This window comes from Macrobrachium nipponense, chromosome 7, assembly GCF_015104395.2.
Source record: "Macrobrachium nipponense isolate FS-2020 chromosome 7, ASM1510439v2, whole genome shotgun sequence".
Classification (NCBI taxonomy): domain Eukaryota; kingdom Metazoa; phylum Arthropoda; class Malacostraca; order Decapoda; family Palaemonidae; genus Macrobrachium; species Macrobrachium nipponense.
In genome coordinates, this window is record NC_061109.1 from 103,128,317 (window position 1) to 103,153,723 (window position 25,407).

At 39.6% G+C, this 25,407-nt stretch overlaps 1 protein-coding gene across 9 annotated transcripts in view; it reads right to left on the reverse strand.

Moving 5' to 3' along the window:
• Positions 1-318: 318 nt before the first annotated feature.
• The window catches only part of LOC135217307 (tyrosine-protein phosphatase non-receptor type 11-like), a 233,173-nt gene continuing 208,084 nt past the window's right edge, over positions 319-25,407 (reverse strand). For 8 of the 9 annotated variants that reach the window (XM_064253083.1, XM_064253084.1, XM_064253079.1 and 5 more), the window contains one exon: positions 319-3,787. In XM_064253083.1, coding sequence (XP_064109153.1) covers positions 3,574-3,787 — 214 coding nt within the window. In that variant the 3' untranslated portion in view covers positions 319-3,573. Of the gene's footprint in view, positions 3,788-16,742; positions 16,777-25,407 lie in introns of all 9 variants that reach the window. The other variant, XM_064253086.1, reaches the window with a different exon arrangement.

Genomic DNA, 25,407 nt, shown 5'->3' on the forward strand with positions numbered 1-25,407 from the left:
GGTCTCCATCCTCCTGAGCTCTTGGGAACTAGGAACAGTCTGTTGTAAAAACCCGCAGAATGAGGATCTTTCACTAGTTCTATCGCCTCCTTCTCCAGCATAAGATCTACTGCTAGAGAGAGGGCTTGATTCATGATGGGGTCCTTGTACTTGGCTACCAACTCCCTCGGAGTCGTCGTCAACGGAGGTCTTGATAAGAAGGGAATGAGGTAGCCTTTGCGGACAATCGAGAGTGACCACCAGTTGTCCGCCCCTTTCTGGGCCCAGACGTCGGCAAACTTCAGAAGTCTGGCACCCACTGATGTCTGGAGGACTTGAATCCTACTTCTTCCCTCTGATGGATCTAGAGAAGGTCTTCCCTCGTTTAGTGGGTCTAGATCCTCTAGAGGAAGAAGCTCTGGCAGGAGGGACTCCTCGAAAGGGCTCCTGCCTAACTGGAGTCTCTCTCTTGGTTTTAGCTTGGAAAGAAGAGTGAGGCTTCCTGGTAGACTGGGCTAGCATGTCCTGTGTAGCCTTAGCTGAAAGGGCACAAGAAACATCCTGAACGATCTTCTTAGGGAAGAGTTGAGGAGAGAGCTGAGAATACAGGAGAGAGGCTCTCTGAGCATGCGATACTGATTTCGTCAGGAACGAACAGTACACAGATCTCTTCTTGATCACTCCCGCTCCGAAAAGTGAAGCTATTTCACTCGATCCATCCCTCACTGCCTTGTCCATACACGTGAGAACACTGATAAGATCCTCAGGAGAAATGGAATCCGGGGTCTGCGTCTTCTTGGCCAAAACGCCCAAAGACCAGTCTAGGAAGTTAAACACCTCCAGGACTCGGAACATTCCCTTCAACAGGTGGTCAAGCTCATTCATCCCCCATGTCGTCTTAGCAGACATGAGGGCAGAGCGTCGAGAGAAATCCACCAGTGAAGAGAAGTCCGAGTCTGCCGAGGATGGAAGAACGAGGCCCAAGGGTTCTCCCGATTCATACCAGAATCCTAGTTTCCCAGTAAGCTTAGAAGGAGGGAAAGAGAACACCGTCTTCCCTTTCTCTTCCTTCGAAAGAAGCCACTCACCAAAACCTCTAAGCGCCTTCTTCATGGAGATTGCAGGCTTCATCCTGACACAGGATGAAACCTTCGAAGTTTTCGAAGTCGAAAATAACGAAAGAGGCGAGGGCGGGGCGACAGGAGAAAGGGCGTCTCCAAATTCCTGAAGCAACAGGTCCGTCAACCGCTTGTATGAAGAAACGGAGGAATCCTTAGGAATTTCTTCTTCCGAGGGATCCTGTTCTTCTTCCGCCGAAGATCCTTCACGATCCTTACGATGAAAGGCTGTCTTGTCCTCAGCCGAGAGTCCATCCTTGGAAGAATGTCTGGAAGAACTCTGACATCTAACCGGGGAAGTTATAACTTCCGTTGAGCTTCTGCCTGAAAACTCCTTCTTGTCAGGATGAGGGCGCATTCTAGGCTCTTGGCGCCTAACGAACGCAGGGCGAAAATCTGGCGAAGAGCGCCTATCAGGCGAAGAGCGCCTATTAGGCGAAGAGCGCCTATTAGGCGAAGAGCGCCTATTAGGCGAAAAGCGTCTATCAGGCTCCTGGCGCCTGTCTAAAGGAGAGCGGCTGCCTGGCGAAGAGCGCCTGTCATGCGGGAAGCGATTATCAGGCTCTTGGCGCCTGCTGCGAGGAGAGCGAATCTCTGGCGACGAGCGCCTACCAGGCGAGAAGCGTCTGACAGATTCCCGGCGCCTAACTCGAGGAGAGCGAAAATCGGGAGAAGAGCGCCTTGAAGGAGAAGAGCGCCTACCAGGCTCTTGGTGCCTGCTAAGCGAAGGGCGGCTGACAGGAGAAGAGCGCCTGTCTACCAAAGGGCGTCTGGTCACAGGAGAGCGAAAGCCTGAAGGAGAGCGGCTACCATGAGAAAAACGCCTACCAGGCTCCTGGCGTCTGCCAGCGGGAGAGATCCTGTCTCGAGACGAGCGCCTGTCAGGAGAGGCTCGTCTACGGGAAGCATGCCCCTTGTCCGACGGAGAAACGATGTCCGCAGGAGAGCGCCTCGTACTACGATCCACTCCTGGAGAGAGGGCGGATACTGACGAATAGCGTAAGCCTGGAGAAGAGCGCCTGGACTTCTTTACCGGGAGCGAGACGTCCTTCCTACGACCAGCATTCACAATCAAGGAGTCAGCCAGAGCCGTAATCTGCGCCTGCAGACTAGCCAACACACGTGTAGGAGACTTAACAAAGTCCTTCACGGGAGACGCAGCTCGATCCTTACTAGGAGAGCGAAACTCCAAAGAAATCCTCGGTTTCTTGACATCCAATCCAGGATTTTCCGAAAAAACTTCAGGGCTGGAGGGGAGAGCGGAAGAAGCCTGCCAGGCTCTCTTCGACGGCCGAGAAGCTTCCGAGGAGCTCCAACCACGTTTGGGCGAAGGAGAAGGCGAAGACGAGAAGCATTGCCGTAAGACTTCTCTCTTGGCGCGATCCAAGGTAGCCTGGATCGAACATCAGGCGCTACCGAGGGGACGCCTGACCGGTGGGGGTTCTCCCTAACCTTCCTGCGGCTTTCGACTTTCCTCCTCCACTGGGTCTGGGAGTCTGGAAGAGGTCTAGGCCTAGAAGCATTAGGGAGCCGATCAGACGCACCCTCCACTGCACTGGGATCACTGCACAAATTGCTATCACTCTTACCTTCTAGCACTTTAATTTTCAGCTCCATGCTGCGAATAGTGGCTCTCATAGTGTCCACCTCCGAAGGCGCATCTTCGGGTTCGGTGCAGGAAGCAGGGGCTGAAACTGGTAAAGGCGCTACGTCTACAACAGGGTTATCAACTTCAAACTCGCTAGCGCGAGACCTACTAGAACTCCTAGATGAAGCTTTCCTAACCTTGTCCTTCTCAAGCTTTCTTACATAAGAAGAAAGCGCCTTCCATTCTTCTTCATTCAAATTACCACATTCATTACAAGGGTTAATAAATGAGCAGTCATTCCCCTACACCTCATGCATACTGTGTGAGGGTCTACCGCAGCTTTCGGTAGCCTCACCTTACAATCGGTAACAGAACAAACTCTGAACATAGTTGATTTCTTAATTTCCAAATCAGACATAATGAAATTCCAAGAATAATCAAAAGAATAATCCAAAACCGGTCCACAAATCGCAAATGCCAAGCCAAGGAGCAGGTACTTCACCAAAAGTCCGTTGAAACAATCCAGGGCGAAAACGAGTAATAATTCAAAATCGAGAGGTATCGACAACAGATGTAGTCAACACCGGCGACAGAAAAATTATGACTGGAAAGGGGGATTGGTTCAGACACCTGCCACCCAGCGGCGGGTGGGGTAGATCACCTGACCTACCTGTCGCATTTGCCGCGAGTTTTGAATTCTGTCGTGACGTCAGAGACGTAAGCTAAGTATATATCTGGCAGGAAAGTTCATGTACAAAATTATGAAATATACTGAAACTTAAAAAAAAAATACTTTAATAGAGAGTCTGTAAAGAAGCCATTACACTGACCAATTTATTAAAATTATGTATTTCATTTGAGGTAGCCTTTCTACTCTGCATTTTCTTGTCAGGTGGCTCTTGGGGGCACAGAAGGATGTGGAACAGCAGTTGAGGAAGGAAAAGCTGTAGTAGCACCAGCTATTGATGTAGGGAAACCCAGAGACGAGGAAGGGAAGGTCGGTGAAGTAGGAGTTGTTGGAGATATAGTGGTGGATTTTTTCTTTTCTTTCACAGCCGGAGGAACATTTTCATAGATCTGCTTCGGAAGTTCGTCAGGAGGTCTAAAAATAAAATATGGCATTGCAAAATTAAAAAGGTATATGCAATATCCTCTTAAGATAACTACTTAAGTATATTTTATGATTTTGTTTCACTAAACAGTAAAATTTTGTTGTACACAGATAATTATACAAACAAAATCTTAAAACCTTGCAATTGTTTCAGATTTATAATTGCACTAAGAAATCACTCGAAACTTTATCCCAGCGTGGTTTAAAGTAATTTGATTTTGTTTGTCAAAACAGCTTAGCACATGGACAACATTACATTAAACAGATGCATACATAACACTTCTTGGCACTACTTCATTTTTCATGCATTAGGGTACTATTACAAAATAGTGAATATACTAGCATTTCCCATGACTTAAATTTTTCTTACCAAGTAAATAAACTTGATCAAATTTCCTGTGAATTGTTTTCATATTTGTATACTCAAGACTTGGCTAGGATTGCCAAACTTATTGCACAAAGTTTCCATTCCAAACTATTTACGATTAAGTTTAAAAACCATAAGCCAAGGTAGATTTTTTCTTATTCTAGTCATGTTGTTTTTGATTAAGCTGACCTTGTGTCAGCACGGGCTCTTGCTCACCGAGCATCCCGTAAATATTTCTAGTCCTTTATCTCTCATCGGCTGACTTCAATCTCCCCATGAGAATAAAAAGTTATCTGAATGGAACAAAATACGTATTATGGAAAGGGTATTGCAAAAATATAAATTATTTTCATTATCATTCAGAAGATGAACCCTATTCATATGAACAAGCCAACAGGGGCCACTGACTTGAAATTCAAGCTTCCAAAGAATATTGTGTTCATTTAAAAAAAGTAATAGAAGGTAAGGGGAAATACATGAAGAAGAGGTCAGTTATTAGAAAAATAGGTAAATGAACAAATAAATAAACAAATAGGCAGTCCCCAGTTAATGGTGGGGGTTCTGTCCCAGCCAAGGCAATAACCTTAAATCATTGATAACCGGAACATCACAGTATTTATGGTAATAAATGGCATTTATGACATTGTAAGTGCTGATAAACCGCTTACCAACACCGATAAACTGCTTACTGGCACCGAAAATTACTTGCTGACACAGATAAACTGCCTAATGATGCCAATACACAAAAAACCTGGTTAACGGTGTCATTAGCCAAGCGTCGTAAAACCAAAATGCTATTAATCAATGCTGCTAATATGCGGAGACTGCCAGTTAATAAAAATATAAGTAAATTATTAAAACACAAGAGAATTGTATTTATGGTAGTAATATATTTCATCTTCGCTTGAACCTCTGATGTTCCAATTGCACAACATTCTCAATGAGGCTGTTCCACAGTCTAACGGGGTGAGAAATAATAATCTAAAGAAAGTGATACTAATTTTTATCTGGTTTTGTAACCTACCAAACTGCATGTTGCTTACAAGAGGAAAAAATGGGGGTTACCTTATTTTTGTCGAGTTGTTATAGTACAGGTATTTTGTTAAAAATAAGATATAAGCTAGCTTATTGCCTTGTGCAACATTTTTCAGTTTAAAGTGGGATGGTTCATGCTTTTTCTTTTAAGTATATTGAGTATTTGTGCTTGTGCAGTATTGACAAGGTAAGGGGAGTAAGGGTACTGAGTTGTCCTCTAGTGCTGTAAACTTATATTTTTTTACCTTTTCACAATTTTGACCTTATCCAAAAAGGCCTTAGCTCTAGTAATTCAAATAATCATGAGATTACTTGCAATATCATGTACCAGGGTAAGGACCTAGTGTCTTAGGTTAGCATAGGAGGTAGGGCTAGGGCTAAATGAGGACATGGCATCCTCAAGAGACGTCCAAAATGGCTACGATTTGGAAGACGCTCGGGCTAGGGGGTCCCCTGTCCTTGGATGGGTTGTAGCTAGCGTTTTGTGGAGGCTCCCCCCCCCCCCCAGGGTTTGGCCAGGCCATCCCCCCTCCTCCCGGCCTCGTCTTCGTGGGTAGCAGAAGTCGGCCATCTTGTATTGCTCTGCCAGTGTCTGCTGCCGCTTCAAATTGGAGTGACACTGCGGCGTCAGCCCCGTTGATGACGTCACGGGATCCGTCTTTGTGTATTCCTCCGCCAGCGGCGTCTGATTCCCCCTCACACTGATAGGAAGCTTTGACATCACCACCACTTGTGACGTCGCTCCCATCAATCACGTCTCTCCCAGTCGTCTCCTCTGATCCGCCTTTCTCAGCCGTGATGTCATCACTGCCGCTCAGTTTGCTACATCTCCCTTCCTTGTCATCGGAGCCTTCTCTGGCACATCAGTCTGAGGTCATATGCCAGGCAGTGCTACAGAGGTTGGACTCTGTATTGGATGTGAAGTTGGTGTGTAATCTACAGGGGATGCTTCGTCCTCTGCCTTGAATCTCGGGCGTGTTACCCCCCCCGGGTCCATGCACATCACGAGCGTGTTGCAACCTCCCCTGCCCGTGCACATGATGTTAGTGCTCCTTCTTCTCCTAGGCCTATTCATCACCGTAAGAATCTCAAGGCGCCTGTCAAGAGGTTGAAGGTAGTGAGTGCAGAGTTGGTGCAGCAGGAGTGTTTGCCTGCCTCTCTCACTGGTGCTTCCAAGAGTTCGACCCTAAGGGATTCTCCTTCAATCTCGAGTGTTCAAGTTTCCCCCCCATCTCACGTACATACGTCTGCCACACCCGTGACCATTCATGGACATGTGGAGTCACCTGTTGAGGTAAGTGATGTCCGTAGTATTATAGTGGTTTCGTCTCGGAAGCCGACGCATGGACCCAGCCCAGACAGGTTAGTTGGGGTTTCGGGCTGTTTGGCTGCCAACCCTTCCGTTAATTTTGGTGGGGAAGGTGCCTTAGAGGAGCCTACACATCCTTCTCGTTGTCACTCTCCGTTGCCGGAGCAGGAGGAGGGAGACATGCAAGAGTTTCTGTCTTCCTTTTCAAAAGTTGTTGATCTCATTCGTGGGTTTAACAATTTGGAAAGTAGGACTCAGGCTCGGTCGTCTTTCACTCCTTGCTTGGAAGCCTTGGTGGGAGCTATTCAGGACCCCAAATCATCTCTTCAGCTTTCTTTGTCAGGGCACGTTCTATCAGACTTTCAGTAGGTTACCGCCTCTGTTTCGGACCGGGATGGTTTGCTTCGCTCTATGGGCTCTACCAAACTACTACCCCCGCCTCTCACAATACATAGGAAGTACTATGCTACAAGCTCTGCTTTTTTGTTGTCACGCCATCTTAACCCAGAAGTCATTCGCCTGAAGCTGGACCTCTGGTCTGTAGTTATTGCCAAAATAGCTTCCGACAGGTCCCCAGAAGGGTTGGCGAATGCCTCCTCGCTTGCCAGTCAGTTGCAGTCCGAGGGCAAGGCGTTTTCAGATTTGGCTCACCTCAGTGCTAATTTATGGGCTAATCTTCTTCTGATTAGAAGGGACGCAGCTTTATCTAGGATGGAGAGATTGCTCGACACAGAGTCCTTGCTGGCATTGAGGAACGGAGATCTGTTGGAGTCCCAATTTTTGTTTTCTTGGACAGAGCTCGAGAATGCGATAGGCTGGCCCCAGGCTGACACCAAAGACAGACTGGTGCACCAGGCCGTGTCTAAGTCGGTGTCTCGTCAAGGAGATCGTTACCTGGTAGGCTGTCGAGGACCTCGAGTTCGGCAGGGCCTTCCCGTTCAACACAGCGTAAGTCAGAAGATCAACGCCCCTTTCACTCTCGTTCCTTTAAGCCAAGAAGGGGCCCAAGGGGCAGAGGTAAAGGGGGCCGTTGGTAGGTTAGGCGCCTCTCCCTCTCCTGCGCCACAGGTGGGGAGGAGCCTGGCTGGCCATTGGGCCAAGTGGCTGAGTTATGGTGCAGAGAAGTGGGTGGTAGATGTCCTTCGGGTGGGATACCTACTGCCATTCGACTTCTCTCCTCCTCTGTCAGACAAGCCGCAGCTCAGGAAGGCATATCCTCCAGATTCTCTGAAGTTCTTTGCTCTTTGGGAGGAAGTACAGAAAATGCTGGACAAGGATGCAATAGAGGAAGTAGTGCGTCTGTCCCCAGGGTTTTACAGTCACATCTTCTTGGTGCCCTAGGCGTTGGGAGAATTGAGGCCTGTGATTGACTTATCCACCTTGAATCACTTCATCAGGAAGATACGGTTCAAGATGGAGACCCTGCGCTCGGTGCTGGCAGCTGTGAGGGAAGGCAACTTCATGCTGTCAAGACTTAAGGGACGCATACTTCCAAAAACCTGTTCATCCCACATCCAGGAAGTTCCTTCGCTTCTCTCTTGCGGACAAGGTCTTCGAGTTCAGTCTTGTGCTTCGGACTGACGACAGCCCCTCAAGTGTTCACAAGGATCTTCTCGTGTCAAGTTGGGCCCATGGTCAGGGGATCCGTTTGCTGAGGTACCTCGATGATTGGTTAGTCTTGGCAGTTTCCAGGGAGAAGCTGCTGCAGGACAGGGATCGTCTACTTCAGTTCTGTCTGGAACTGGGCGTATTAATCAACCAGTAAAAGTCGAACCTCGTACCCACTCAAAGGATTCTCTATACCTGGGCATGGTCATCGATACGATAGTAGCAAAAGTTTTCCCATCGGATCAGAGATTGGAGAAGTTGCAGGTGGTGGCTTGCAACTTCCTGTCAGAGTCACATCAGTCAGCTCATCAGTTGCAGGTTCTTCTGGGAGTGTCTTCCCTGGAGAAGCTGGTCCCTCATGGGCGTCTTCATCTTTAGTCTCTGCAATGGAGACTGGGAGAATTCTGGTCTCCAGTGGGGGACTCTCCCCTGTTAATGGTTCCTCTGTCTCTGGAAGTGAGAGAAGACCTTTGTTGGTGGTTGGACGACCAGAATCTGTTGAAGGGTGTCCCCCTGCCTTCTCTTCCACCGGACTTCCTTCTGTTTTCGGATGCCTCCCTCGCAGGTTGGGGCGCTCATTTAGGCGGACTCATTACTTCAGGCGTTTGGAGTTTGGAGGACAAGCAGCAACATATCAATGTCTTGGAGTTGAAGGCAGCTTTCCTGGGTCTGAAGGAGTTTCGGGGGAAGGTAGAGGGTCATTCTGTCGTTCTTACGTTGGACAACACCAGGGTGGTAGCCTATGTGAACAAACAGGGAGGCCTGGTTTCACGTCAACTTCATGCTTTGACCGTCGAGCTTCACCAGTGGGCCGTCAGCAATTCGGTAGAGTTCTCATCCAGGTATATCCCAGGGAAACGGAACATGGTCGCAGACAAACTCAGTCGCCGGGATCAGATCCTAGGCACAGAGTGGTCCCTTCATCAAGTGGTGGCAGACAAGCTTTTCCAGATTTGGGGGAGACCCATGCTGGACCTTTTGGCGACACGCTTCAACAGGAAGCTAGAGGTGTTCTGTTCAGTGGTTCCAGATCCTTTAGCATTGGCAGAGGACGCATTCCAACATCCCTGGGACAACCTGGAGGTGTATGCCTTCCCTCCATTTTGTTTGATCCATCAGGTTCTGAACAGGCTGATAAGTTCACAGGGTCTCAGGATAACTTTGGTAGCACCTCTGTGGCCTCAGGTGGAATGGTTCCAGATCTGCTGTTGTTATTGTCTCAGGTTCCAAGGGAGATTCCCCCTTGGCGACATCTCCTGTGTCAGCCCCATGTGGAAAGGTTCCACCAGTCAGTAGAATCCCTATCTCTTCACGGTTGGAGGCTATAAGTATCTCCTCCGAGCAAAAGGCTTTTCTCAAGAGAACAGCTGGGCACATGTCCAGCAGTCTTAGAAAGTCGACCTCTGCGGTTTACCAAGGCAAATGGGCGATCTACTGTGATTGGTGTCGTAAATGGGGTTTTTCTCCACTCGCGACCTCTATTCAGTGAATAGCAGACTTTTTAACCTTCCTCAGAGTCAAGAAACGTTTGTCTGTTTCTAACATTAGAGGCTACAGGGCAGCCCTGAGTTTGGTGTTACACCTTAAGGGTATTGACATCTCTTCCTGGGAACTTTCCCTGCTAGTTAAAGGGTTTGAGCAGTCGAATACTCCTAGAGAGCTAAAGCCTCCAACGTGGGATGTTTCCTTGGTTCTTAAGAGCTTCACTAAGAGCCCATATGAGCCCTTGCATCACTCATCTGACAGGAACTTGACACTCAAAACAGTTTTCCTTCTGGCTTTGGCTTTTTTCATCTTCCAAGAGGGTAGGAGAGTTCCAGGGTCTGAGCTATGAGGTGAAGCACACCATGGGTTGGGGGTCAATGTCCTTCGAATTTGTCCCGGAATTCGTAGCCAAGACCCAAAATCTCTCTGTGCATGATGACACGTTCACTTCATTTTCCATTCCATCACTGAATGACTTTGTGGGTGGTGATGCTCAAGAGCTTTTTTTGTGCCCTGTATGGGCCCTGCGTTGCTATCTTAAAAGGACTTGGCACCTTAGACCAGGTTGCCGCAGACTTTTTTTTAGCACGGGCTGTACAAAGAAAGAGGTGTCTAAGAATACTATCTCTTTTTGGATACGGGAAGCCATCAGACAGGCATACTTAACTCTTGATGATTCCACCACCACGTCTGTGCAGGCTAGAGCAGATGAAGTTAGAAGTACAGTGGTCCTCTCGTATTCGCGGGGATGCGTACCAAACCCCCCGTGAATAGTTAGAACCCACGAATGTTTGGAACCCCTATAAAAACGCTAAAAACAGCCTACTTTGTTATTTAAAACTCAAGAAAATCCCACTAAAATTTTTTATACGTACTTGGTTTTTTAATAGTTTTATCACAAAAAGTCCATTTTATGATGGAATTGATCAAGAAAACCAGGAATTTTTGGATATTTCTCATAGAAAAATACAGCGAATATGTGAGTCCGCAAATCCGGAGAACGTGAATATGGGGGTCCACTGTATTGGTCCCTCTCTGACTTTCAAAAAGAACTTGGCTGTACATTGAGTGCTGAGTGCTGTTATTTGGTTACGCCAGTCCACGTTCACCTCCTATCTTAAGGATGTTGTCCACAGATCTGTGGACACGTTTTCCCTGGGTCCTGTGGTGGCTGCCCAACAGGTTGTGTAACTCATGGTTGCCCTTAACAGGGCACCTTTGTATCTTACCTAAGATGATTGTGTGGATGAGAGAATGAGTGAGTTGGCTGTTCTCCTTTCTCTTGTACCTTTCCTTCTTCCTTCGGGCAGTTTAAGGAATAGACACGTCATTCGCTGGACTGATCTGATACAGGTGAGTAAGGTAGTCATACTGATAGTGATGTCATGCAATATACAAATATCTTACCCGCTATTTGGTAGCATATGCTCCACTCCTTGGCAAGGAGGGGTTGGGAGTAATACAAACCCTGGTGTCTTGGTTTGTTATTGGACAGTCAAAGTTTCTCTTTGGTTCCCTATACAATGGTTATCTCATATACAGTATCACTGTACGTCACTCAGGGTCTGAGTCGTTAGATATCAATTTATCTAACTTATCAACGGGCTTCAGTCCCTCTCCAAAAACCATTCCTTTTGAGAGCTGGACTGGTGGGTAGGGCCCCAGCTGGTCTAGGATGTCTTATACCTCCCTCCAAGTATGAGTCTATCCTATTGTTAAGACCGAAAGTTTGTTCGCGTATGAACAAATGACAAATTTCCTAAGATAATTTGTATTTTTCATAGCTACAAACCTGAGGTCTTGACATTATACTGCCAGCCTCTAACTGCCCCTCTGTGTGTTAAGACATCCTGAGTTAGGAAAGACTGATGCGTGATCATAGGTGAATGCTCTTCGACCATCCTTCACCCAATCTACACGTGTTGCCAGATATCACAAGATTCCTTGCTTTCATCTGTTTTTTAACCAGATCCAGCTAGGCACTAGAAATTATCCTATTGTTAAGACCTCAGGTTTGTAGCATAATGAGTTAAGCTAGTGAGCTCTGACTCAACTTGCGCAGTAGGTTACTATATAGCAAATTCCATAATATATTTGGTTGCTATATGGAAGTTTTAGTTTATACAAAATTATAAAAAACTAACAAATTAGGAATAAGTAAGAACACATAATTACACTCTACACAGAGTAAGGCAAGGCAGAAGTCAATAAACAAGGTAAAAAATAATAAACTACAGTACTGACAGCAAGCTAACAAGACAAAAATTGTAAGTAATCACTTTTTATTCACTCACTTTTAATAAAATAAGGAAAAAATGGAATCAGGTTATGTATTATGAAAAGAACAGATAGTATTTACAAAATTAAAATTAATTAGGAACATTTTAAAGGCATATGGGGACAATCTTTCACTGATATTTACAGTTCTGAAATAGTGATGTGGACAGTGCTACCTTATTGGTTAATCAAAGGTGTGCACTTATATAGTTGCTCTAAGATATTCTGCTTCTAGTCTACAAAACATCAGAATATATGTGATGCGGACTTCAAACTGCGAAAGAGGGCTCCATATGACTGATGGCTTTGATATGCTCAAATATGAGTTTGTTTCTGGAATTTGTAAAACATTAAGTATCGTAATATGGATTTGCAATTTTTTTTTTTTACATAAACTGGTCTTTGTTCCTTTTTCAAGAAATTTTCGTCTGTTACTTTTTGTTGATCTTTACTACTACAGTAGTAATTACTACATAAGATATGAATTTATACATAAAAATATAAGAAAAAGCACCATTAAACAGAATTTGCAACTTTTGTATGTAACATACGTATCACTCAAAGTATGTGGATATGCATTATAATAATTCAATATCATCTTAGTAATAAAAAACATACATTTAGATAAATAAAGAGTAAACCTCCAACAGTCACATCTACACATTTATATTTTTACCCACAAAAAGCTAACATGCTTAAATAAATACATAACTAGGCATACAAACATCCATGCAATTAAAATAATAACTTGAAAAGTTCATTCATCCATGAAAATTGACAAATATTGTAGCACTTAATTATTAGTCCAACGTATCTGTATATTTTGTAATGTAAGAAGGTGCAATGATAATTTTACTGTACATAACTTATAGTACTGATTTAAAGAGCTACAGTATTTCACTGGACAGAAATTAATTTTAAATATGATTATTTCCCCATCCCTACAGAATTTGGGAGGGGACTAATTAAGAAAGACTACATAATGATATCTAACCAAAGTCCATTGGTGGTGAATTTGCCCTCATTAAACAACATTTGCTCTCAACTTCTCTATAAGGATATTAACCCTCTTACGCCGAAGCCCTAAAAATCAAAACCTCTCCTGTATGCCGGCGCCGGTTTGGAGTGAGCGCGGAACCAGAAAAAATAATTTTTTCAAAAAATCACAGCGCGCTTAGTTTTGAAGATTAAGAGTTCATTTTTAGCTCATTTTTTTTCATTGCCTGAAGTTTAGTATGCAATCATCAGAAATGAAAAATAATATCATTATCATATGTAAATAATGCGATATATGGTAACGAAAAAAAAAAATTCATAGATAATTTATTCAAATCACGCTGTGCAAAAAACGGTCAAAGCTAACAAGTTACTTTTTTTTCGTTGTATTGTACACTAAATTGCAATCCTTTTGATATATTTAACATAGTAAAACAATAAAAGCAACACCGGAAAAATATTATCACAAAATGATGTACGAATTCGTAACGCACGGACGTAAAAAAATGTTATTTTCAAAAATTCACCGTAATTCTAAATAATGTTCTAGAGACTTCCAATTTGTTTCAAAATTAAGACAAATGATTGAATATTACGATACTGTAAGAGTTTTAGATTAGAATTGCAGATTTCGACCATTTCGGACGAGTTAAATTTGACCGAATGTCGAAATTTTAATATATATATTTTTTTATATGCACATATTTCGAAGATGGAAAAAGCTACAACCTTCAATTATTTTTTATTGTATTCTTCATGAAATTGCGCACATTTTGATATATGAAACTCTATAAAAAGGCTAATATGAAAAGGAGCAAATATTAGGATAATGCGATGTACGTATTTCGGAGACTTGCGGCCGCGAATCGGCGCGCGGAGTGAAGGTAAATATATTTTTCAAAAATTCACCATAAATCACAATATTGTTTTAAAGACTTCAAATTTGTTTCAAAATGAAGAAAAATGACGGAATATTACTAAGCTGTAAGAGTTTTAGCTTACAATTGCGTTTTTCAACTATTTCGGTAGAGTCAAATTTGACCGAACGTGGTTTTTTTTCTATTTATCGTGATTTATATGCAAATATTTCGAAAAAAGAGAAAAGCTACAACCTTCAATCATTTTTAGTTGTATTCTACATGAAATTGCGCACATTTTCATATATAAAAAACTTTATGTAACAGCTAATTTTAAATGGTGCAACCATTTCGACAATCGCACAAAAAAATTCTGATTTTTTCGGAAGAGTTACCGCGCGAACGTAATGTTTTTTTTTTTTCATAAATTCACCATAAATCGAAATATTGTGCTAGAGACTTCCAAGTCGTTGCAAAATGAAGGTAAATGATTGAATATTACTAGAATATAAGAGTTTTAGCTTACAATTGCGTTTTTCGACCATTTCGGTAGAGTCAAAGTTGACCGAAAGTTGAAATTTTTGCACTTAACGTTATTTATATGAAAATATTTCAAAACTGATAAAAGCTACAACCATGGGTTGTTTTTTGTTGTATTGTGCATGAAATTGCGCACATTTCCACCCATATATAACTTTATGTAACGGCAATTAAAAGGGTGCAAACAATGAGGACAATCGCACGAAAAAATTTATCGGAAGAGTTATTGCACGAACGTAAGGAAAAAAGTTTTTTCATAAATTCACCATAAATTGAAATATTGTGCTAGAGACGTCCAATTTGTTGCAAAATGAAGGCAAATGATTGAATATTACTATAATATAAGAATTTTAGCTTACAATTGCGTTTCTCGACCATTTCTAGCCATTTCTTTAGAGTCAAAGTTGACCGAAGTTGAAATTTTTGCACTTATCGTTATTTATATGAAAATATTTCAAAATTGATAAAAGCTACAATCATGAGTATTTTTTTGTTGTATTTTACATAAAATTTCGCACATTTTCATATATAATACTTCATGTAAAGGATAATTTAAAATGGTGCAAAAATTATGTCAAAGTGACGAAATAATTTCCGAGATGTGTCACTGATACTTTTTAGTGCGATAAGAAAGAAATTCGCGCTTGCGCGCCTGCGTAGCGATTGTAAACAAAACAACGCCTTGATCTGTGAACTCCCAGCATCCCCCAAGGCGCGTGATACAAAAGTTTTCGGCTGGTAGGCCTATAAGTATTTTTCCGCGAATTTTTAAAAAAACTTTTTTGAGCCGACGTATGATACGTCCAATCGGCATACGGGAGACATTTTGACTCGACGTTTAATACGTCCAATCGGCGTAAGAGGGTTAAGATGCTTTGGTACTGTGTACTGGCAGAATTCTAGTACATACTGCTCTTGACTCTGGAACCATATCCCATTACATACTCCAAATTCCCTGTTTATTCCACAACAACCCATAGGTCTTACTAGTGATATGGTCTTACGTAATGTGTCATTTCATCTGAAAACAAAGCTGAAATTCTATTTTAGAATACAACAGCCTAAAACAGATACAAAGTAGTATAGATCAACCTTATATAATGAAAAAGACAATGTTAATGAACCAGTAAGATATCAAACTGGAGCATTACGTTTAGAAGAAAAATAAAGCAGATACAGTTCTGATTACTATCCAGCAAAGAACCTTTTGATAGGGTTAGGATAGGTTGATTAAAAATTTAACCTTCTAAGAAGCACAGTAAACTTCCTCGACTGACTTCAGGAAGTAATAGCGTCTTCAACACCAACAAATACGGCAAATAAAGTTTGCCTTTCAAGATCTCTCCTTAGCAATGTATACTTTACTTATCTGCTAATTAAAAGTAGAATTTCCTTTTTTTCAATGGTTTGGCTATTAAGGATGAAAACACATTGTAATCCTAGAGAAAGAAAGAGAATAACCTTCCACACTTTCACTTCCAAAACTGTCTAGGTTGATCTCAACTCTTTGGTTGAGATAACTGCTGGGTTGGAGAAGTTAAATTCATAAATGCATGTTACTTCATTATGTGACCAATAATTTAAGTCTTGTACAGTAACTGTTCTTACATGATCAAGCAGCAACAAAAATATAAAACTATCGTGCATGCCACTAGCCCTTTATGTGTTTTAACCAAGTCACTGCACCCAATTCACGCCTTAAAGAGATGAAAATACCAGCAGAGAAAAGTTTAAAAGTTGAAGTCTCATTGGTAGAGAACAAAGGAGTGAAGAAAAATGAATGAAACAACAGTAGAACTGAGACTGATGGGATACTGCAAAGTATCTTGAGAACTACACACACTATAGTGTGCCTTGAAATGCAAAAGTCTTGGGCCAGACAGCAACTAGATTTTCATACTCAATCACCAATCCACACCACTTTCTAATGATGTAAACATTTTCAAGTAGTACTTGCTTCCATATTATATTTTATTTTTGGTCAGCTATATTGTACTGTCAGAAACAACACATTAATCTGTGGCCATATTACAGAAGAATATACAGATCATGCAAATCAACTCTATTCAATAAAATTACACCTATTCCCATTCATGCAAAAGTAAAAGATACAAACAGGACATGTTACGATTTAGAAAATGTTATGGCATCTTGAGCATCATAGTGCATAAAAAATTCAAATAGTATCATTAAAAAAAGACAAAACCCACTTTAACTAGGTTTTAAGAAAACGTTTTCTACAATTATTTTCATGCCATATAAAGCATCTAAGTTCTGTTATGAAGGAAACAGCATAACCAATGACCAATATTTAGCATTCACAGTTACATCAAATTTCTGTTAAACTCCATATATAATAAATCACTGTTCCACAAAAGATCAGGCAAGTGCAAATATGAAAACTGTACTGAGTACAGTGGAAAACAAGTGCACTAAACTATTAAACAGAATTTGTTAAAATGCACTTCCAACCTTAGATTTTGGGGTGATAGAGTGTCTCCGACGGCTAGTAGGTTTTACCGAGGACATAATAATTATTAAAAATGCCAAACACCTTAAACCTTCAGAATGATAATTTTTCATATATTGCCTAAATGATATCTATTTTTTCTTATTTATTTAAAAAAGTTCAAGAACTTATTACTGCATAACTTTTAACCAACCTCTTAAAATGTAGCATGCATAAATACTATACTATCAAAGAATGTAATTTCAATATATTAAACAATCTTGTGCAGAAAAAAAATTCAAAGTGGTTGTTTATAATAAACTAGAGTATACATATTTTAAAACTAATGACCTCAAAAATCACTTTATTACTTGCAAATTCTACACATCAACAATTTATACCTTTATTTTTTTCTAACATCAATAACCTGCCATTTATTTACACAAATAAACTGGTAATACACATTCCAAATAACATTCAACTAAAAAAATTCATAGGAACTGATCTTACTTTGAACCTAACATGCCTTTTTTAAATAGCCAAAAGGAAGTCTATAGTTATAATCAAAAGAATGTCCCTTTCCTCCCAATATAAAATAATCTTGTATAATCTATGCTCTATACCATTTTAAATATATTTAAAAAATAAAAAGTACAACAGAAAATAAACAAAAGTAATGCAATTACATATATTCATGTTCACACCTTCCATTATAATTCCCTTATTAAAACAATATGTACTGAGTTGCCCAATGGTAATCTGGGTGACGACCAGTTGTGTTTGAAGTCTAAATCAGGTCTGTCATGGGTAGAAACCTAAGCCTTAAACAAATTAAAAGCCAACCATACAAAATGGAAAGTAATATAGCTCATAAAAAAATAAAATATCTAATCACATTCTGAAGTTGCTCAAAACTCGATTCTTCTAAAAAAAAAAAATAATACCTTTATAACTCAACTACTCATACACAACACCAGTACGGCATATCATACTGTAAATTCACGGCAGAATTCCAAATTTTAAATATATATTCACTGTTAGGAACTGTATAGATTATGTATTTGAACTTTCCATCTTTTAAATAAATGGATTTTTTTTCACTGCAACAATATTTTTATAAAAAATTCTTTTTAAGCACCTTTTTTGTTTCGAATTACACATATTTATTAATGTTACACTATGTGTATTTAAACAAAACATTATGCATACTGTATTTCCATTTTAATTTAAGAAGCTTGTTTCTGAAATTCTTTGACTGAAATTTAAAATTTCATTGACCTCTACATCACTCCTGCTTTATAAAAGTGACATTTTTTTACACTGATGTATTAAGAACTACTATTGCCTTAGACAGCCTTTACACTACAGTTAAAAAAAAAGAAAAAAAGAGTGAGGGTACCTCTAAGCACAATTTCCATACAAGATACTCTTACTGCTGTAACTGGTGAAAGATCCTAAACAAAAGGGATATTAGCAAGTCTTAAATTATTTGCAGGGGGGTCTTGTATGCATCCCCATAAATATGGGGGGGGGGGCAGCTGTATGTATAAATATATATATACTATATATATGATATATATATAATTTATATATATATATATTATATATATAATATTAATATATATTATATATGATAACTGAATCACGACAGTTTGGAACATGATAAAATCATTAATAAAGGTAAAAGCCACAAAGGAAATATATATATATATACGTATATATATATATATATATATATATATATATATATATATATATATATATATATATTATATATCTATATATATATATATATATCACAGAGTCAAACCCCAGTACAGTAGTACCTCAGGATACGAAATTAATCCGTTCCAAAGCGGCCTTCGTAACCTGATTTTTTCGTATCTTGAACCACATTTTACATGTAAATTGCCTAATTCGTTCCAATCCCAACAAAAACACCCCAGTAAATTTTATAATAAAGCTAAATTTACCAATAAACAATGAAATACAACAATTTGGACCATTCAATACCTAACTTAAACTACATATACTACTAATATGTACCACATACCTGTAAATAAAGTGTATTAGTGTACATGGTACAAGAAATACTGTATGTACAAACGTATGTATGTAGTAAAATATGGAACCTTACCTTTCGAGTGAGGCGATCTCCGAAAGTGGCGACAAAGGAGGAGGACAAATGGCAGAAAACTTGAACACTTAACCTTACGAAACACAATAAAAAATGACAGGAAACATTAACACTAAACTTTACGAAACACATTAACAAATGGCAGAAAACATTAACACTTAACTTTACAAAAAACTTAAAATTAAATGTCTTTTTTTTTTTTTCTTTCTTTTTTTGATTTACATTTTTTTTTACTTTTTTATACTTTTTTTTATACAAAATTTCAATTTCTTCACCACTTTCAACTTTCTGTTTTTTCGTAGTATCAATTGGATCTTCCTTTTTGCTTACTCCTACTAAAGGCCTCTTTAAAAAATACCTATCCAAGGAAGATTGCTTCTGCCTACTTTTCACAATGTTCCTGAAACGACTCGGGTTAAACGTCATCGAACTGCGCAAGCATATGACCTGTGTAAGCCTTTTCGGGGTGTCTCCTTTCTACAAATGATTGCACCTTATGAAAAGCAGCTAGAGCATCCTTAATTTCTGCCATTGTCATAGGGTCGTCGTCCTCCTCCTCGCCGCTGCTAGAGAACTCTTCTTGAACAATGTTATGTTGCATGGCCTCCAACTCCTTCAGGTCATCCGTCGTAAGCTCCTCTTGGTGCTCCTCAAGAAGGTCATTGATGTCGTCCTCATTGACGACCAGCCCCATGGACTTGCTGAGTGCAATGATCTCATCAAGACCTGGTTGCAAAACAGTTTCAGGATCGTCAACTGTTTCTGAATCTGCATCAGCTTTGCCCACGTCGAATCCCTCGAAGTCTCAGGCAGATACGGTATCAGGCCAGTTTCCTCCACGAAGAATTCAAGGTTCGCCTCGAAACCTCCTGCCAAGCTTGATCGATGAGTCGGATGCATATCACGATATCAAAATGCTCCTTCCCAAATTCACGCAAGGTGAGGTTTGTGGTATCGGTGATGTCGAAACATCTCTTGAAAAGATGTTTTGTATACAGCTTCTTGAAGTTCGATATCACTTGCTGGTCCATGGGCTGGAGGAGAGGGGTGGTGTTAGGTGGAAGATAAAGAACCTTGATAAAAGAATACTCCGTTAGGATATCTTCTTCGAGGCCAGGAGGGTAGGGAGGGGCATTGTCCAACACCAGCAAGACATTTCATAGGGAGGCACTTCTCTTCCAAGAATTTCTTCACTGTCGGGCCGAAACACAGATTTACCCACTCGGTGAACAAAAGTCTTGTTACCCAGGCTTTTGCATTAGCCCTCCACATCACTGGAAGCTTCTCCTTTAGCACTTTGTGGGCCTTGAAGGCTCGAGGAGTCTCCGAATGATAGACAAGTAGGGGCTTCACTTTGCAATCCCCACTGGCGTTCGAACAAAGTGCGAGCATAAGCCTGTCTTTCATAGGCTTATGCCTGGGCAGCTTCTTCTCTTCCTCAGTGATGTATGTCCAACAAGGCATTTTTTTCCAAAAAAAGGCCAGTCTCATCACAGCTGAAGACTTGCTGAGAACTGTAGCCTTCGTTGATCATCATCTTGTCAAACATCTTAATAAAGGCTTCAGCCGCTTTCGTGTCCAAGCTGGCAGCCTCCCCTTGTCACACCACCAAATTGATGCCAGTCCGTTTCCAGAATTTTTCAAACCACCCACGAGAAGCCTTGAAGTCTGGGGTTGGCGTCGATGTCCCTTCTCCTCCGTTGTCTTCGGCCTGGGCAATCAAATCACCAAAAATAGCACCGGCCTTATGGCAGATTGCCGTTTCGGTTATCATATCGCAAGCGATTTCTTTGTCTTTTATACATACAAAAAGCAGCCTTTCCATCTCATCGTGCATGTGGCTTCTCTTGTTGGACAAAATAGTCACGCCCTTGGAAGGTGTAGCTGCTTTGATGGCTTCCCTCTGCTTAAGTATGGTGCCTATCATCGACGGATTTCGGCCGCATTCCTTAGCGATCACACTCAACCGCATGCCAGCCTCATACTTCTTGATAATCTCCATCTTTGTCTCCATAGAAAGCATCCTCTTCTTTCTGTGAACTTCAGCAACTTTCTTGGGACCCATGACTATACGTACGTAATTAAGTTATGTATTAAAGTTCTCACACAACATGATAAAGTACAAAGCGAAATCGAAATCACTAACACGAATTTACGTAAACAAACTAAATCGTATATGAACGAACAAATTCTGCGACAATAACGATGCTGCTACCGAGTGGCCGAAGAACGCCTTTACGTAAAGCACGATGGGAGAGATGCTGACCAATATGAGAGCAGGATCTTACAGCGGTGACTAGCATCAGGAACCAATGGGAGAGCAGGAGGATGGTGGTGAGTCTACTCAGTTGGCGGCGCGCGAGTTTTAAAATTGTTCTCGGCTAATCTTGGGACTTTACAGTAACATCCTTTTGTAACCTGAATTATTTTCATATGCAGAGGCAAAAAAATCTTTGTATTTGCTTTTGTAACTTGAATTTTTCGTAAGTTGGGACTTTCATATGTCGAGGTTCCACGTATTCACATTTTCAAAATTGAAGGATTTTTCTTAGGACCATATCTACTAAAAATTTTCAGGAAATTCTCCTAATCGCGGGTTTTTCCGAAGATAATTATTAGTTTTTCTAATGATAAACATTCACTATCAGTGTATTTTGATGTTATTTTAGGGAATAAATATATCTTTATGATACAAAAATGATTTACTAATTTTCAAATATTAATATTGATGAATACTGTATTAGTAAGTTTAATAAGATTAAATGATATCACATAATAAAATAATAATTCTCTCTTTTACAGAGATGTAGGTTTTTTGTATGATAAATAAATTATTTACTAAATTTCAAATAATTTTAATGTAAACAGCAATAACATCTTCATTAAAGGAAATACTATAGTGAATTAGTAAGATTTTAGTTTATAAATTTAAAAATTATGTAAGAATGAAGGAAAATCCATTCTACCCTGCATCTTTCTTTTTAGATCCAGGTATCAACCTCAGATCCAGAGCTATTAAATATGTCAAGTAATGCGACAGGAGGGGGAATGAGTTGCCATGTTGCTAACTAATGTTCACAATGTTGCTGACTAATGTATATTCATTCACGAAAAAAAATGTATGACCACCGTGACGTCACCAAACCTACAGTCTATTTTTACACAATGTGATAGTGGTTACACCGTTCTACAAACTACCGATGTATTTTTACATAAGTATCCTCTAAACTCTGTCATAAATCACTTTACTTACTTTTTTGTGGAGCCCAAATACTACGTATATCCCAGAAAATTAATGAAATCGCGAATTTTATCATAGAGCAAGATTCACTAATTACTGTGTTTACTTCTTTTCATGACTAAATGCATTTTTGGGCTTGGCCGTGTCGCTCCGTGAAAAAGGTTCCTTTAGTACTATTTCTAAGGTAAAATATTGTTATAATACCAGAGAACCGCTAAATTGGAAATGCCAGAATATTCTGGCTCACTCAACTTTATTAAAAGGCGTCGGTATGGTTTCTGGGGCGAGTGAAACCACTACCACGGGTCCTTCTCCAATTAGCCCCTCCTACATCAAAAAACCTCAAGAAGAGAGGAGCCGACCTACGGCTCACTACTAGGATAAACTCATTTTCAAATTTTCAAATAATATGAATGTAAATAGCAAAATCTCTCTCTCTCTCTCTCTCTCTCTCTCTCACAGAAAAAAACTATAATACTGATCTATTATTATCGTAATAAAAGAACAAGATGGTCCCCAACATTTGTAGGTACATGTATTGCCATATTTTTATTCTTTCTGTGATTTACAAAACTGTACTTCAATAAAACTTTTATAGTTGTCTCAATGATTATCACATATTATTACAGTATACAAGTGAATATCTTATCACTATCCATGTTTCATTTCTTATCACCATAAAAATATTTAAAATACATTTTTCATTATGTTTTTCTCGAGCTAAGCTAGTAACAGTACTCTCGTCCTAAGCTGCTCTCTCGAGCTATTCAACAGTTACGCTCATCCTAAGCTGCTCTCTCTCTCTCTCTCTCTCTCTCTCTCTCTCTCTCTTCTCTCTCTCTCAATGAAATATGAATTACTGTATCATAATATCATAAACTATAATGTACAAAGTTAAAAATAATAATAATTCCATTAATAAATTAGTTTCGTTTAGTAACTAAATTGTTTTCCAAAATAATTCTTTCAGTAATAAACGTCCATCAGCTGATTCTAAAGATAAACAAAAGACAAAAATAGATTTTTATTGCTGTATTTTGCTGTTTATACATTAATATTATAGTTGGGTACTGTAATCTTTACAGTAAATCATGCTTTTTTATCATAAATATGTTCATTCACAAAATAGATATACTATGTACTTTTAGTTTGGTGCAGCAGCCAAATCATGAAAATAGAAAGAAATTGTTAGGTAATATACTTTTGTTTGCTGATCTGATGAAGGGGAAATTGAAGATAGGAAAAAATTACTTTGAAACTGTCTTGAATTTAGTTAAAGGTGATAGTTGAAGACATATTTGGTGCTTGAACTAAAGTAGGCAGTTGTAAACATAGAAATAGTGGTCTCGGGTGGGTTAATTACTAAAGTAGGCAGTTTAAAGCAATTTTTAGGGGGGGTACCAGGATAACACGGGTATTTACTTATCACGGGGGGTTCTGGGCCCTATCTCCCACAATTATCGAGGCCCTACTATATATATATATATATATATAATATATATAATATAATATATATATATATATTATATATATATAGTATATATATATATATGTCATTATGTCGTTCTGATTCTGATATTAAGACAACTTTCTGGGCTCAGCTCGTGTCGGCCTATGAAAGGATCCTTAACCCTTTTTCGACTATTCACGTATATATACGTTCGGCTACTTTTTGTCACAAAGACTATTCACGTATATGTACGGTTGCCCTTTCCCGCCATTATAACAGATTTTTTCCCATTAAAATTATTACCACATGCAAGTCCAAGATATTTTACGCCAGCACAACACAAAAACTACAATATATTGACCTAGATAATAGAATAATAATGATATTTTGATATCTGGCTATCATTGTTGGCGGACAAGGGTGAGATTTGCGACGGTGCTGTTAGTCAGTGACAGTTCCACTCCAAACCCTGACGATGGTAACGCTACCAAGGCCTCTGTCTTACCCTCAGGTGAGGATTATAGATAATTCCCTTTCACGGTGGATGAGAGTCCAGATATTTGCTTCTTCCTTCTTATTGTCGTGATATTCTTATGTATTGATTGGAGTCGACGTTTGCAGGTAAAAATATCCTTTTTATACGTGTAAATTCTACAAGTATAAATTACACTATTATTTTCAGTACTTTGGAACAGTTATTGTAGGAATAAGGAGAGAGAGAGAGAGAGAGAGAGAGAGAGAGAGAGAGAGAGAGAGAGAGAGAAACTTTTCGGGCATTTATACATAGAGAGAGAGAGAGAGAGAGAGAGAGAGAGAGAGAGAGAGAGAGAGAGAGAGAGAATACAGAGAGAGAGAGAGAGAGAGAGAGAGAGAGAGAGAGAGAGAGAGAGAGAGAGAGAGAGAGAGAGAGAGAAACTTTTCGGGCATTTATACATAAAGTTCTGTAAGGACCAATGGTCGATTTGGTAGTCAAAGCAAATTGCCAATGAATTATTTGCAAACAATCAGTACATAATGTTTATTTTTTATAATCATTCTAACAGGTAAAACACCTCGGCTAACTTTCGCAAGTGACCTTGCGAAGAAAGCGGATTACATTTTATCTGGGTGGGGCACAAGGAGGTTAGGGTGGGGCAGAGTTCTTATAGTCTTATAAGGGTAACCTCAGTTTGTAAAAAAAACTTACTGCGACACACACGTGTACTGTTTATTTATTGGGAAATTTATACGTTGACAAGCAATGTAATATTACATTTTCTACTTCGAAGTAATACCATGCCTCAGATATCACAGATATATATATGTAATACATAATCTTATCATTATAGTAAATATGGTATACTTACTTTCCCCACTTTTAGATGGGCTATAATCCCATGCTACAAGGCATTCCACTTAATCAGTCACTAAATATTGGATGTCTTTTTTGTAAATATTAGGATAAATTTTATGCTAGTGAATAATGAATAACTAGGTTTTGCTTATTCATGTAATATGTCTGCTTGAAGGTAAAGACGGCTTAGCTTCCATTTTATAGTGCTATATTGCCTCAATCACATACGTACATTCACACAGACACAGACCCGCACATATGCATATATATATATATATATATATATATATATATATATATATATATATATATATATATATATGATATATTATATATATATATATATATATATATATATATCTATATAGGTATATATATATATATATATATATATATACATATATATATATATATATATATATATATATATATATATATATATATATATATATATATATATATATATATTTTCCTGTGGTATTCGCTTATTTAATGAAGTCACGTGCATCTGCTGTGATTTTTTGGCC